Source organism: Syngnathus typhle, linkage group LG20 (genome assembly GCF_033458585.1).
Source record: "Syngnathus typhle isolate RoL2023-S1 ecotype Sweden linkage group LG20, RoL_Styp_1.0, whole genome shotgun sequence".
Lineage (NCBI taxonomy): Eukaryota > Metazoa > Chordata > Actinopteri > Syngnathiformes > Syngnathidae > Syngnathus > Syngnathus typhle.
Window position 1 is genome coordinate 3813761 of NC_083757.1, and position 15058 is coordinate 3828818.

The window sequence follows — 15058 nt, forward strand, 5'->3', positions numbered from 1 at the left end:
AGCTATGCGACCGCGAGAACTCTTGATGACCCAGTAGGGTTGACCTTTAATTTCCATGCAGTGTGTTATGGTTGCTTGGTGTCAAGAAGGTTTTTTTTCGAGGTCAATTCAGCGGCTCGTCTGACTTTAACCCTAAGGGATCAGCGAGTCAACGGCAGCATATTAAACTGTAGAGCAAGGATTGTTTTGGAGCAACTTGTCATTATTTTGGCTCGAAAAAGTTTTGGGTCTGGTTTGAGAAATGTCCTCACACGTTCCATTTGTTTCCTTCCATTTATTCTTTTGGTGCAACATTGACACCTGTCGCCATTTGTTTGATGGATATCCACCAACTTTGTGGCAGCACATGAATACCACCATAAAAATGACAACAACAAAAAATTGTATTTATTTAAAAAAAAAAAAAAGTTAAATCCCCTTAATTGCTTGACTATTGAAAGTCTCTTAACATTTATTTTTCATTCCAGCCTTGATGCTTTCACGTCCTCCAAATGGAAAACACAGCCCTGAATTGGAAACAAAAATTCTATTCAGTGCCAGAGAACTCGAATAGCTAAGACAAACATTCACTTGCTTATCTTTACTGCACTCGTAAAGACCTCCTGATTTGTAATGATCCTCCTCCAAGCTCCAACCAGTTTCCACTCATTCCTGCTCACGTACAATCACACATCATAAACGTGACAAATCTCTAATCATCCTTCTTTAACGGCATCTTTGTCGCTGACTGACAACCAAGCGGTGATTGGGAATGTCAAGCAAAACAGAGACATGCTTGTTTCCCGTGGCGTTATCTCACCACCTCGTTCCTCCAGGAGAGCCGGCGGCAGTTTCCGACATGGCCACCCGGGGAAGGAGAGCGGCGGAAAATGCTGGCAGACCTGTGGTTAACAGTTAAAGCCAAACAAGTAATTAGTCCTGATAATTAAATCCTCCAGTCAGCGCCGTAGAAGCCGTACTTGCTGTTTTTGCTCAATTTACATAAACAGTAGAATTGCTCTGTTCAAAAAAATGAGGTATTAGCTGATTAATTCTGTTCTATTATCTGCCGGGCGATAAGCAAATTAACAGTTGGCTGTGGAGAACTGACGTGGAAAAATGGCTGGCGAGAGATGGGGAGGGGGGGAGTTTTGGCGCTAAACAACTCGTGGAACAATGAGGGCCATAATCCGGCTGCGTGCTCCCACGGGGTCGCAAAGACTTTGTTAAATTGTGTGTGTTTTGACTAAAGTGTGTTTGTCTCTTTTTATTTGCCGTCGTTAGTCGTTTTTTTTTTTTTCTTCCCCCGCCCGGTGCATTTGCATAACCCTGCGTTAGCAGATAAGTTATATTTGGGAGCGTACTGTGAAGATTTGTTTGCCTTACCTGCTTTTGTATTTGTTGCTTACTCGAAGGGAGAGCTCATCAGTTAGGGATGCTTCTCATTAACGAGCCTCTTTGATTTCATTAATTACTGACCTACTGCTGCCACCGCTGTGCTTTGGCGCAATTTGGCATTCCAACTACTCACATTTTACTACCTCTGTTGTACTCTGCATTATTTATTTGGCTTGGTTATTAATAACCACGATTACCCAAGGAGTGTGTCTGTGTACATGTAGTGTTGATTAAGAATATGATTACTGGCTGGGCTAAAAACATAAATTATTTGGTGCCAATTTTTGTATACTGTTCCAAGTATGGAATAAAATCATCTGGATTTAAATACATTTTTTTTTTTGCAACCCCTTGAAAAATAAATTTAATTTAATTTAATTTAATTTAATTTAATTTAATTTAATTTAATTTAATTTAATTTAATTTAATTTAATTTAATTTAATTTAATTTAATTTAATTTAATTTAATTTAATTTAATTTAATTTAATTTAATTTAATTTAATTTAATTTATGATCCCGATGATCAAATCTCAAAGCCTTTCGAAAAAACAAATCCGATTTGCTCGCTAGTGTTATTCTTGTATTGTTGACTTTACAATCGCAACATACTTTTTTTGTGTAGTTCCTAACTTCAATTGGCTCTCAGGTTCTTTGTCCTATTGACTGCTACGAGCAAGCCATCTTTCCATCTCCCTCTCTTTTCTCTTCCTCTGCCTAGCACAGCTAGTTATAGACACTATTGAGTGATTGTCTGACAGTCCAATCGATCTCCAAGGTCACACTACTGGCTATTGACAAATGATCCCGCTAAGCCCCCCCTCGCCATTATTCTCTCACTCCCATTTTCAAATCTTTCCATTTCTTGGCCCTCTCTGCCAACTTTCTGCAATATCACTAATTTCACCTTTAATACGATCTTCCTCTCCGTTCTTATCCCACCTTCTTTCTTCTCCTCAATTGTTCATCGATACAGCCTGGATCGAAGAGGCAGATAATAGAGGCTCGGCCCTCTGGGGGAGTCGGCGTCGACATTGTAGCTCTGACCCGACTCGGATGAGAAGAAGAAAAAGTAGAAATGATTGATAGGTACCCAGGTGAAGAGCCACTGTCACTTTAGTCGATGGAAAGACAAAAATAGAGTCAAACATCCCATAATTTATTCACTATAGGAGTCTAGATTATTTTTCTTTTCTCCGGAGATCTGTGCAACGTCTAAAAACTTAAATCCAGACTTCTGTTCAGACGCTCAGAGTCGTATTAAAGGATTTGGCTGTAATTTTGTTCATCAACACAACATAACTGCGGCACACCAAAATATAGGCTTAAAATATAAGCTTAGCCCAAAAAGTCAAGTCGCTTTAAAGATGAGGTCAGTCGCTAATAATAATCCACTCTCACTGACATGCACACCAGCTGGCTAATGCCTATGTATTAACCTAGTTTGACATTAGCTTTTTTTTTTTTTTGTCCTAAAGCATTATATGACTATTATAGCTTCAAGATGGAGGTTATTGGACTGTTAGCCGATGGACTGCAGCCCAGCAGTCGCCGCCAAAATGTATTTTACATTACGGGCCAGGAAGAAGCAAGTAATGAAAAGCAAGTAATGATGCATGCATGCAAATATTATATACACATTTATTTCTCCCTCGGGGGAAACATTGCGTCGTTATTGCCAATGCTCCAGTAGAGTCGCAAAGTCGTTGTAGAGCTGGCGACGGAGCGCTTTTCGCTTTGGACACCCTCGGGTAGTGACTTTGTCTAAAATATTTTAGTCCATTCAAATTCCGCTGTGTCTTTATATTCACATTTGACCTCCATCAACCCGCTGCAGAAATTTCCTCAAGCATTTATCTCTTAGTAAATAAACATGGGGAGAAAATTGATCAAACAAAAAAAAAGTTTGAAGGTGGTTCAGGTGATTTTATTTATTTTTTTTAGATTTAAAGTCGCACAATAACTTTGTCAGCGGAAAACTTTTGAGCTTTTCTGTGAACACGAGAGGGTTGCTTGGCTAAGAAAGTGTTAAGGGAGATTGGTGAAGGAAATAGATTGGAGGGGACAGGCGAACAGATTGTAAAAGCCCGATAGTAACAATAGGGACATTGTATAGGAGGCCAGTGTGCGATAAATGAAGGCGCGAGTAGGAAGTGGATGAAGGTGTTGTAAATGATAACGTGAGATGATGATGCATCTGTCACTATGTTGTCTTTGGGTCTCAGCAGGCTCCTGTCAAGATAGTAGCTTGAATGAGTGTCTTGTTAAATAATGTAGTTTGCTACCTGTGCGGGCGGAAAGGCAGGCTAGGCTGAAAGTCGAGCGCATTGGGAGAAGGTTGTTTTATTTAACACTTCCTCGTAAAGGTTGTGGATTAAAGGCCACCTTACTGTAATCTATTTGGGATTGCGAGTCAAACAATCTCACAATTGCAAATATGAAGCTTCATTTAATTTCCCATACGAGCTAGCAAAATAAATAGTTTGAAATGTTTGCATTAATTTGCTCACACAATAAAAAATATTATTTTGGAGGTCCATATTTGTGTCACATTAGAATGCCGTTATGCAAATATTAAAGAGCCCTTGTGGTTTCTTTTGCTTTTATCTATTTGAATAGGCTCCTTCAAAAAGGTTTCTCAGGCATATTCTTTCATAGCCGAAATATATTTTGTCATCCATCTGTGTTGATTCATTGCTGCGGGAATAGAAACGTGCGTAAATGGTCTGTGACAGTGTTGCTAGCTCGTCCATGAACTCTCCACTTAAAATGGAGAGCTAAATCATAGTCAGTATTTGCTTTTTGTCATATTTGAGTACTTGGTCATATGAGCTTGACATCAACTGAAGGAATATCTTTTTTTTTTTTTTTCCCGGGCACTACTAGGTTCAAAATTGTTTTACACGTTCTCCCTGCTTTTCTAATAACCTCGATGGTATCATCATTCTGTCCCATTGAGTCACGGGATACTCACTTTATATTGGAAAAAAAAAAAGATCCAATTGACACTTTCTGCCCTCGGCATGACTGATTCCGCCACTGGTGTCAATTTTTCGATGCCTCGACGTTTCACGAGATGTGACGTCTTGCGTAATGTCACACATGATGATGCTTTGACTCATATTTCTCTCTACTCCTACTTGCCCTCCTTCCACCATCCTCTGAATCACTCAATGACTCGTTTCCTTCCCCGGCAACCTGCGCACACACGTCACGACATAGTATAATGTCCAGATCATCTGGAGGATGAGAAAAAAAATCATTTTGTGTATTTTGACATGTAAAAATCAAGGCAGTCGGATTAGCGGCGCCAAGCAAGCAAGTTCATCCTCCATCTAACCTGCTGCTGAGTTTTCATGTTCTCCCCCTAGGCCTGTGCTTGGTTCTCTCCGGCTGCTGCCGCTTCTTCCCGTGCACTAAAACACACTAATTGGGTTAATTAGAGACTAAATTGCCTGTAGATGTTAGTGCCTATGTGAAAGCTTGCCTGTCTCTTCAGGCATGTTTCTACTCGGCATTTCGACGGGGTTTGCTAGCCAAAAAAAATGAAATTAGAAAACTAACAGTTCTCAATAGTCATCACATCCATCAAACCTAAGGTGAATTTATGGCTAGCATTTTTTTTGCTGACTCAACAAGCGCTAAAAGGCACTTAACAACGTTCCCTGATATTATATGAGTGTACAAGTTACCGTATTTTCTGCACTATAAGACTCAAAGGTCGACAGTGCGCCTTATAATCAGGTGCGCCTTATATATGAACCAATATTGAGCCACTACAGTAGGTGTGTCCAAAGTCCGGCCCACAGGCCAAATGTATATATCTTATATATAGACAAAGTTTTAAAATGGGCCATTCATTGAAGGTGCGCCTTATAATCCAGTGTGCCTTATAGTGCGGAAAATACGGTATATTACAGTTCACGATATTTGCTCTTTTGATTTTAACGCAATGTTATTCCCTTGCATTACTTCCTGGAGATTTTTCTTAATAAAGTTATAAATAATTTAAAATGAAGAGTAGCTTACGCCGCTAAACCACAATTAACAAGCGCCATAATTGCCAGTAATTGCTCATCGACTTGTGTACACTATTGTAAACATAATTGGACTGAAACGGCGCTTTGTTCACCTCTGTATTATATTTTGCGTCACGCATTATATAGATAAAGAGACACATGCGCCGAGCGTGGACGCGGCCATTCATCTTGAAGTTAATTGCATGCCGGACTTCAGAGAGAGGACAACCCCAGTCTCTTTACAGTATGTCACATTACACAAGTTGAAAGTTTAATGACTCTTTTAACGGGAGAGCCCAGTTTGAAGTTAATGTGCTCTGCTGTTACAGCTGCTATTATGGTCCTGCTGTGCGTGCATGTGTGTGTCCGTGACAAAGTGGCTTTCCTTGTCACCATTTCTCTAAGACTTTTGTACGTGTGTACGCGTGTGCACGCTCTTGATTTGCGCCCGTGTCCATTTATACCGAGCATTTATCTTTTACGTGCCTGTTTGTGTTTTTATGTGACACTTCATATCCTCATCCATTTATCCTTTTTATCTGTTCTACGACGCTACTGTATTACTGTATTGCTTTTGTTCACGTCCATCTTATCTCCCCCTTCTGTGTTTTTAAGCAGTGGGGCGGTGTAGTAAACAGCTAGATAATTTCTCATGTGAAGTGGTGAGATTTCGTGCGTCCCGTGTTCCCCAGCCGGCTTCTGTAGAAAGACGGTAAATTCACAGCAAGCTCAAGGCTGATTTGTCTTCAATATTTAGGGGGCAAGTGAATAAGTAGTGTCCTCGGGCATCAACAGTATCCTGCTGAAAATGGCTCAATTATTCATCTTGTATGCGTGATGCATGTTTTTAAAATAGCTTTTTTTTTTTTACCAGGGTTTGAGACTCAATTTATTGTCGATGGTGACAGTAGCGGCATTTGAGAGCATTTTCTTTCAATTTTTTTTAAGACATTGGCTGGATGGAATTATTTTTGCTTTATAAGGTTTTTAATAAAGTGGTTGTTTATTTGTTATTATTATTATTATTATTATTATTATTATTATTATTATTATTATTATTATTATTATTATTATTATTATTATTATTATTATTATTATTATTATTATTATTATTATTATTATTATTATTATTATTATTATCCTAGGGGATATGTTGCAGCAAAATGTGGAGTGAGGGTTATCACACACTATTCACTATTCAGCTCCCTTCTCCCATATTATATGCAGTCTCTTCAAAGTCTCCATGCCCTCTTCCACTTTTCTCTTGTAGGGGAAGGATAATACCTGGACAATAGCTGGCCCAAGTAAGCATCAGCGGACTGTGCTTATCCAGGTCTCGGTGCTCTCTTCTCAGCTTTTCTGAGCTCTGCAGTTGGCTCAATGTCGACTGACTGATAAGTAGCCGGTGGGTCATGGAGAGGACAGCCAATGCCGGGCGCTAATCCCACCATGAAACTATAGAATATTACAGAGGCGAATTATAAAAATGAGCCTCTTTCAGGGGGATGGATTAAAGCTGTCTGCCTTTGTTAGCATGGGCATCATTGTGTTACTGAGAAAGAGAGAGAGAGATCGTTCTCTGTGGATAAATGCGAGGTAAAAAAAAAAAAAGCCTCTTTATGTTGGTAAAAAAGTGAAAGTAAGGGCCCCTTTAGTCTTTGAAACGACCCCCTTGAGACAAAGCTGCCTTCAACTGAACAAAAAGGAAGCTTTTGTCACATAAAAAGAAGTCTCACTTTGATTTATTTGAGCACTTTGCTGTCGGCTACATCTCAATTTTACTTGTCAGTGTCGTTACTGAGCTGCTTTTACTAATTTGAATGAAACGTTCACGATCATATTAAATTTTTTTTTGAAGCTTTGTGTTATTTTTGAAAACAAAAAAACCTTTTTAGCCTGACATGCTTTTTGGAGTGTTTTCCTTTTGCTTGTTTGGACGTAATAAAGTGTTTAACGTTTCGTTTGCTGCTAAATCCTCCCGAGAATACCATCCAGAAGACAAATAATACATACGCAGACCTCACCTTGTACAATGATAACTGCACTGCAAACTGCTGACACAAACATCCCGTAACTTTTTAGCTGATGTTGAAGTCACCGTATCCCGGAAGGTCCCGAGGGTTGTGACGCCGTAGCAGCATGTCCTCATGGGATATATTGTTTTAGTGCATCTGCAATGTAAAGTTGGATTCAAGCTAGGCGTGAGTGCTATGGTAAGATTTTATGATATATATGATATATAAAACAAAGATTTTCCTTTTTTCTCTGTCTACATTACTCTGAAATTACTTCTGCTCAAGTCCATGTTGTCTAGATTTTTTATCTTTAGATCAGGGGATGAATAGAAATCAGAGACGAGTAAAAAAATGTTTATTAAAAAGATGAACGCAAATAAAAAATTCCAGCAATTTTTCTATTTCTTAATAAGCAATAAGACAATTTGCAATTTTTGTCGATGCACAAATTTGTATTCGCAGGCCACATAAAATGATTTGGCGGTCCATATCTGGCCCCAGGGCCTTGTTTTTGACACCTATGCTCCAGATAAAAGCACCCAATCATCTCTTTTTGTGATTAGTCCCAGTTTTTCTTTTGTTTTTTTTTGCATTCAGAGGTCCAAATCATCCCTGATAATGATGAGCAATTATTTATGAAACAACCTTTGAATTAGTCATGGCTGTTATTGTGTCATAGCTAATAGTGTCCTATGCTCCCTAAGTGAGTCCTGTTTCGGTTTCCCATTCTCCCTCTTTTTTTTTTTTTTTTTTTGACTGCCTCTCGTCTTTGTTCTATGTTTCCCCCAAAGAGCCATTAGTGTCTCTAACTAGGCTGTGATTACATGACTTCTGTATTCATTGTGTGATCACAGCGCCAACTATTTCCTCGGAGTCGCTGACATGACGTCTCACTAAGGAACATTTATCCCTTGGCGTTTAACCAACGTGTTCATTCATTTGCGCTCGTGTTCAGCCGCCCTCCCTTCCCTCATCTCTGTTTGCCAGCTTTCCTCCATTTCATTCCTTTTTTTCTTCTTCCCTTTTCACCCTCCTTTGCTGATTAGTTCCTCTCCAAGTGTCTGTCCTCAGCCTTCCTTCAGCAGTTCTCCTGCAACCTTGCCCTCTGACGCTCTAATCTCCTCCAAAAGCCTCCATGTTATCTGCTAAGCACAGAAGCATGCTTTGGGTAGCCGCTGGTGTTAACCCAAAAACAATAAAGTTAAGTGTTTAGTAAATGATCTCTCATGGCACGTCAAGGCTTCACTTTCTGCATTTCAGCCAAAGCACTGTGGTTGGCTGTAGGGGCACATTTAAAAAAGTACAAAACTCTTCTCCTAATGGCCTCTAAGCAATTTGTCCTCATAAATGTAAATTGCTGTCCCTGTAAAGTGAGCCTTCTTTTTTTTTGTCACGATTGAACGTATTACAGTGTGTAGCATAGGTTGGAAAGCAAAAAAAAAAAGTAATTTAAAAAAAATCGGTTACACCTTTTAAAATATTTATTATCGTCATGACCTCATTGGCGTATGAGCAAAAAAGCTCAGAATAGTTTCTGTTCTAATTTAAGATGACAATATGCTGGCTGTAATAAAAAATCACGTCATAAAAAGGAATTAACACATTTTAAGAGCCTTCTCATTGTTCTGGTGGCTGTTCAAATATTGGGTCCCCCTCTAAAAGGATGTCAGACTTTCATTACTTTTGTACATTTTCATCATAACTGAGTCATTTTGATGAGTAGCCCGCTGCTGCTTCCCATTGTACTGGCTTGTGCGCTGTCCGTGGTGCTGAAAAGTTAGATTTTTTGTTTTTCTTGTGGATTTCCTCGAAGAGGATGTCAAATTTAGATTATTCGAGTAATTCCGATGAGTAGCCCGCTGCTTTCCATTCTGCTGTCTTGTGAGCTATCCGTGGTGCTGAAATGATATATTTTTGTTTTTCTTGTGTGGCTCCTCTAAGAGGATGTCAAACTTTCATTATTTTCATACATAACTGAGTGATTCTGATGAAAGCTTGCTCATTCCCGTTCTACTGCCCGGTGAGCTGTCCGTGGTGCTGAAATGTTAGATTTCTTTCATTATTTCAGTACATTTTCATCACAACCAATTCTGATGAGAGGCCTGCTGCTTCCCATTCTATTGTGAGCTGTCAATGGTGCTGAAAAGTGTTTTTTTTATTTTTTTTATTGTTATTCTTCTGGCTGCTGAAACTTAATTTTATTGGGCACAGAATAATGATGACAAGGTCTTCAAGAGACACTATTAAAAGGTAACAATAAAATAACACAATAGGCTCCATGTTTTGACAAGGCTGCTTCGGAGTCAATGATCCTTATTTCATTATACCAGATGTAGCTTGTCATAATGCACTTTCATGATTACACTTTTAAAAAGTTGGGAGCGGAATGTTTTTTTTTTTTTTCGTGGTTGTCACGCACCATCAACAAACATATTTATCTAATCAACGTGTTTTCTTCCTGCAGTGGTGCTGCTGAATTCTAAAGAGACTCAGGCAGAGCTGGGCTGGACCTCGTATCCCCCCAATGGGGTGAGTTGGCATCTTTTTGTTTCCTTTAACTATTTTTATCGACATTTAGTGTCGGTGTTTTGGTCATATCTAGCTGATCCCAATTCCTGCTTATTAACAAAATCATTTATCAAGAGGGCATGGAGAACATCAGATGAAGCCTAACAATGTTTCTATTTGTGCACGCTGTGGTTCACACGTTATCGGATTATCGCTTATGCTAGCAAAGCATAACATTGCTGTAACAAAATAAAAATCAATCCTTATTAAATGGATATATGCAGCACTTTATTCTTGTATATACCAACGACAAGGTCCTTAACAGCTAATATTCTGGAATCTGATGAGGTTTCTCATCCACTCGTCCGCTGATTCGCACTTTGATTCTGGTAGAAAACACTTTGTTGGCAGGTCGGCGTGCGTGCGAGCGAACGAGAGCCGAGAACAAACACAACAGTTTGACGAGATTGCATCCACTTGTCATGCTGCCTGTCAGATTGGGCGCTCAATGAAAGAATCAATTGATGCATCAATCTCCCCCCCCCCCCCCCCCCCCCATTTGTCACCATGGCAGTGGTGTTGTTCAGGACAAGAACAGCACTAACGAGCCATTTTTGAAATGCCTGCTTTGAAAAGAACTTTTATACGGGTTGGGCTCTATTGAATCTTGATTCTTTTCTTTTGTAGTGGGAGGAGATAAGCGGTGTAGATGAAAAGTACAAGCCCATCCGGACCTACCAGGTGTGCAACGTGATGGAGCCGACCCAGCAGAACAATTGGCTGCAGACGGGCTGGGTGGCCCGTCGAGGCGGCCAGCGTATCTTTGTGGAGCTTCAGTTCACGCTTCGTGACTGCAACAGCATTCCCGGCGTGGCGGGCACTTGCAAGGAGACCTTCAACCTCCTATACGTCGAATCGGATCGGGATCTCGGCGGCGTGACCCGAGAGGACCGCTACACTAAGATTGACACCATCGCCGCTGACGAGAGTTTCACGCAAGGCGATTTGGGTGAAAGGAAGATGAAGCTGAACACTGAGGTGCGGGAAATTGGTCATCTGAACCGGAGGGGCTTCCACCTGGCGTTCCAGGACGTCGGGGCCTGCGTCGCCCTAGTGGCGGTGCGGGTGTATTACAAGCGCTGCCTCGCCACCGTCCAGAACCTGGCCATCTTTCCCGACACGGTAGCCGAGGCGGCTTTTTCCACCTTGGTGGAGGTGCGCGGGAGCTGCGTCAACAACTCCGAGGTGGACGCCGACAGCCCACCCAGGATGCATTGCAGCGCCGAAGGGGAATGGTTGGTCCCCATTGGGAAATGCACCTGCAGCGCGGGTTACGAGGAGGGACACAGCAGCTGTGAAGGTAGGAAAGCACAAACAATGTCTAATCTTTCAGTCGGGACACAAAAATACAAAAAAAAAAAAAAAAACAAGCTAACTACAAACCATTTGCATCAAAGATACCAAAGAGTCTCTTGATGTCAAAATGTTCTTTTACATGACAACAATGTGAGAAAGACTAAATAAACAACAGCAGAACAAAGATATCCTCTTGAATACAATAGTGCTGATTTTCCATGAAAGTAGCAGTTATGGTTATTTTCAAAGGATGGGAAATTTGGTGGCTCGGTAATAGACGTGAATAAAGCTGGGTTTCCTCCATAAAAGAAAAAGCTTTTATTATTATTAAGGTACAATATTGCTATAGGATATAATTCCGTGCTCCAGCTTCTGATGACACACATGCACACACTGTTGATGACGCAGAAATAACATAATTACACATAGACGTGAGAATGGACAGAGTCTCCTGGGAACAAGAGGATTGCACCGATTTTTTTATTTTTTTTTGGTGGGGAAATCGCATTTGATGTGTTAGATACTCATTTAATTTTGGACTATCAGATAAAAATTGAAAAACATCCTTATAACTAAAGGATCATGTTAAAATCTTACTAAAAACAGAATGATTAAAAAAAAAAAAAAAAGCTGTAGTCATAGCGACTTCCCAAAAAAAGACCCCCAAAGCTATTGTTGCACATCTCACAAGATGCGAGGCGTCACAATCGTAATGCGTGTTTGTGTGTGTGAACATGGTGACTAATGTAGTGCGGCCTGATTCTGTTGAAAACCACAGCTTCACTTCTGCCATTTGCATCCAGCCAAAATGACGCACACACACACACACACACACACATCATGGCGATGCATTGACGTAAAAAGACTCAGATAAGCCGTTGCTCATAGGCGAGCTAAAGTTAAACGCTTTGACGGCTCGTCTCGCTTTATTTGCAATGCATCGTGGGCGTTGTAGTCACTGAGCAGGTGCTACTTAACAAAGCGCTAACAATCCATGTATCCCTTTTCATATTTCAAGCAGATATGGATCCGAAACGCAGAGGCATATCCGTACCAGGATCCAAAATGATTCCAAAAGTCTGAACAAAAAAAAGAGCTGAGGGAACTTTAAAATTGGAAAATGCCCACTCGAAATCATTCTGCCTGATTTGATTCATTTTGTTGTCATGGAAACCTGAAGTGCAGTTTTACACTCCTCAGACTCACCATCAATCAGAGCCTGAACTGTATCAAAAATATTTGTGGAAATAGTTATTGCATCATCAGTAAGAGCACAAATTGCAATAACCTTCAAATCTCTAAAGCTACTAAAATCTAATTGCACTTGTTATTGCGCAAACATCTAACAATCATTAATCTATATTAACGTGAGGACATTTTTTAGTAATCTGACACAAGATCATTAGTTTCAGTTCTAGTATGAATATGCAGACAAATCCCATTGCGCAAGATCTATTGATTTGTCCTAAGATGAAGAATTGGGCTGACAATGAGCAAACAAACTAAAAGCACATTAACAAAAAAAAGTTGGGATATAGTTTAGGTCAATCCCTGTCACCTGACTTTTTCCACATCCCCGCAAAAGTCTCAACACGTCTTATTCGAGTGTGTAACGAAGCAAGCGCAAATGCACTAAAGTGTCTCAACACAGATCAATATTATTGAATAGCTTGTGAGTAGCTACTGATAATGGCGTGAGCTGTGTTGAGCATTATTAGCACATGCCATGCTAGTCATGCTAGTCCTCGCCAATGCCGGATTGCTGCAGTTTGTTACATCACTCGTTGGATTTTTTTTTTATGCTACTGCAGATGTGATTTTTAAATTAGAACTCGGCTGGTACAAGAGGCCTTGGACTCAAATCTCTGGAGAAAAATTCGAACTTTCAAGCTTTGGGTTTTAACTTTCCTGTTTCAATGAGTGTGTAATTGTAGGAAATGTATGCTGCATTAAAATTAAAACATTTTTTTTTGAAATATTAAAAATGAAAAGATTTTTTTTAATATTAAAAATTTAAATAATAAGTATATTAAAACAAATTAAAATTAAAAATAAATAAATCAGAAATTCACTTCAAATTGGATGACTATAAATTAATGTATGGATATATTGAGGCTGTCTTGCAACATATACACTACCGTTCAAAAGTTTGGGGTCACAAAATTGTTTGGGTGACCCCAAACTTTTGAACTGTAGTGTAAATATTATTATAATAAAATATTATGAATTAAATATTATAAATTATATCTTATATTTGTATAAATGATATATATTATAATATTTTCTACACAGAAGATTATATATATAATCTATAAATAATTATCTAAATAAATATATACACTACCGTTCAAAGGTTTGGGGTCACCCAAACAATTTTGTGACCCCAAACCTTTGAACGGTAGTGTGCATTTGCATATTAACCCGCTCAGCTTCTTCATGTGAAGATGTAAAAGAGAAAAGTTGAATTGGAGCTATTCTTTGTTTTACTGGCTGTCAGCAAGCCCTTGCCTTTTCTCTCTTTATCATATCTCTCCGGCTGACGGCTGCACACATGTTCTCCAGTCTCATTATGAAATGATGAACCGCCAGCAGCCGCTGCAGTCTGGGGCCAAATAAATTATGTAATAATTCACCTCGCAAACGCTGTGTGTTCTATTCATGTGTTTCTGTCACACTCTCAACTTTCTTCCTTTTTCTAATTAAGGCCGCCTGCTCTTTTGCTATGTAATTACTGTGGAGTGTGGAACATGCCTTCAGCACATTCACTTATTATCTGTTGTTTGCTGCTCAACAATCATGCTCCTGGCACCTTCACCACCCTGCTGTTCCTCCTCCCTGTCGCTCTTTTTTTTTTCCCATTTTTAACACCCCTTTCACTTCATCACTGACCTATTTTACATGTACTCACGCCACCGCTTCATTTTAGTCCCAACAAGTTCACCGGGATGTTTGATTTCAAGGCGTCGTGCCGTCTTTTGGCTTTTTTTCACACTCTGACTTGATTTCACTACTTTTTCAGTGCGGCTATCCATCAAGCTGTTATTACCGCTAGCCCCCCCCCCCCCTCCTCCACTGTTGGGACCATGTGGCAGGGTGAGGTGGGTGGAGAGGCAGGTTAACCGGCTGAAATCTGCTGGAGATTTATTTGGCTCCGTTTGTGTATGAGGGGAACTCATGTGTGGATGTGATTAAAATTCCGCACCAGCGCGCAATCATCTTTCTCAAGTTGTACTCTTTGTTCCACTTATCTTCCCCCCGTCATGACCTCGTCAGCTCTCTCTTACTCATCTTCTTCTAGGTCACGAACGAGAAGGTCCTTGTGTGTTCTCAATTGTTACTTTCAAAGTCCTGTCTTGATTTTGTCACGTTAAGTCAACTCGGGATTATATAACAATGAAGATGGCAAATGAAGGAATCTTCATTGTACGTTGATTTTAACAGCGATTTAAAAAGCCATTAATAATTCCCCTCGTGATTCAAAAAATGTGCACGAGGCTCCCACCCAGCACATTTTTCAACCTTTCTCTATATACCAGATCTCCTTGGCTCGGTGCCCGCTTTGCCCATCTGGTCCTCCTGCTTCCCTCCATCCATCTCTTCCCTAGTAGCGTCCCCGACTTCTGTTAGTCATCTCTCCCACCTGCCCTCACTTTAAATAATTCACGGTCTCCTGGGGGGGGGTGGGGGGAAGAAAAAAATGGTGCTCTTTTGGGAAGGGCATCAGAAATATTTGTTTGGCTAGCCTACCGTGCAACATGTGGCAATCTCGCAGTCACTCTCGGGTA

General features: G+C 40.1%; 1 protein-coding gene across 1 annotated transcript in view; it reads left to right on the top strand.

The window, feature by feature from the left end:
* Positions 1-10613: 10613 nt before the first annotated feature.
* The window catches only part of LOC133144849 (ephrin type-A receptor 7-like), a 58884-nt gene continuing 54439 nt past the window's right edge, over positions 10614-15058 (top strand). The window contains exon 1 of the mRNA XM_061267822.1: positions 10614-11277. Within this exon, the coding sequence (XP_061123806.1) occupies positions 10671-11277 (607 nt within the window). The 5' untranslated portion in view covers positions 10614-10670. The remainder of the gene's footprint in view (positions 11278-15058) is intronic.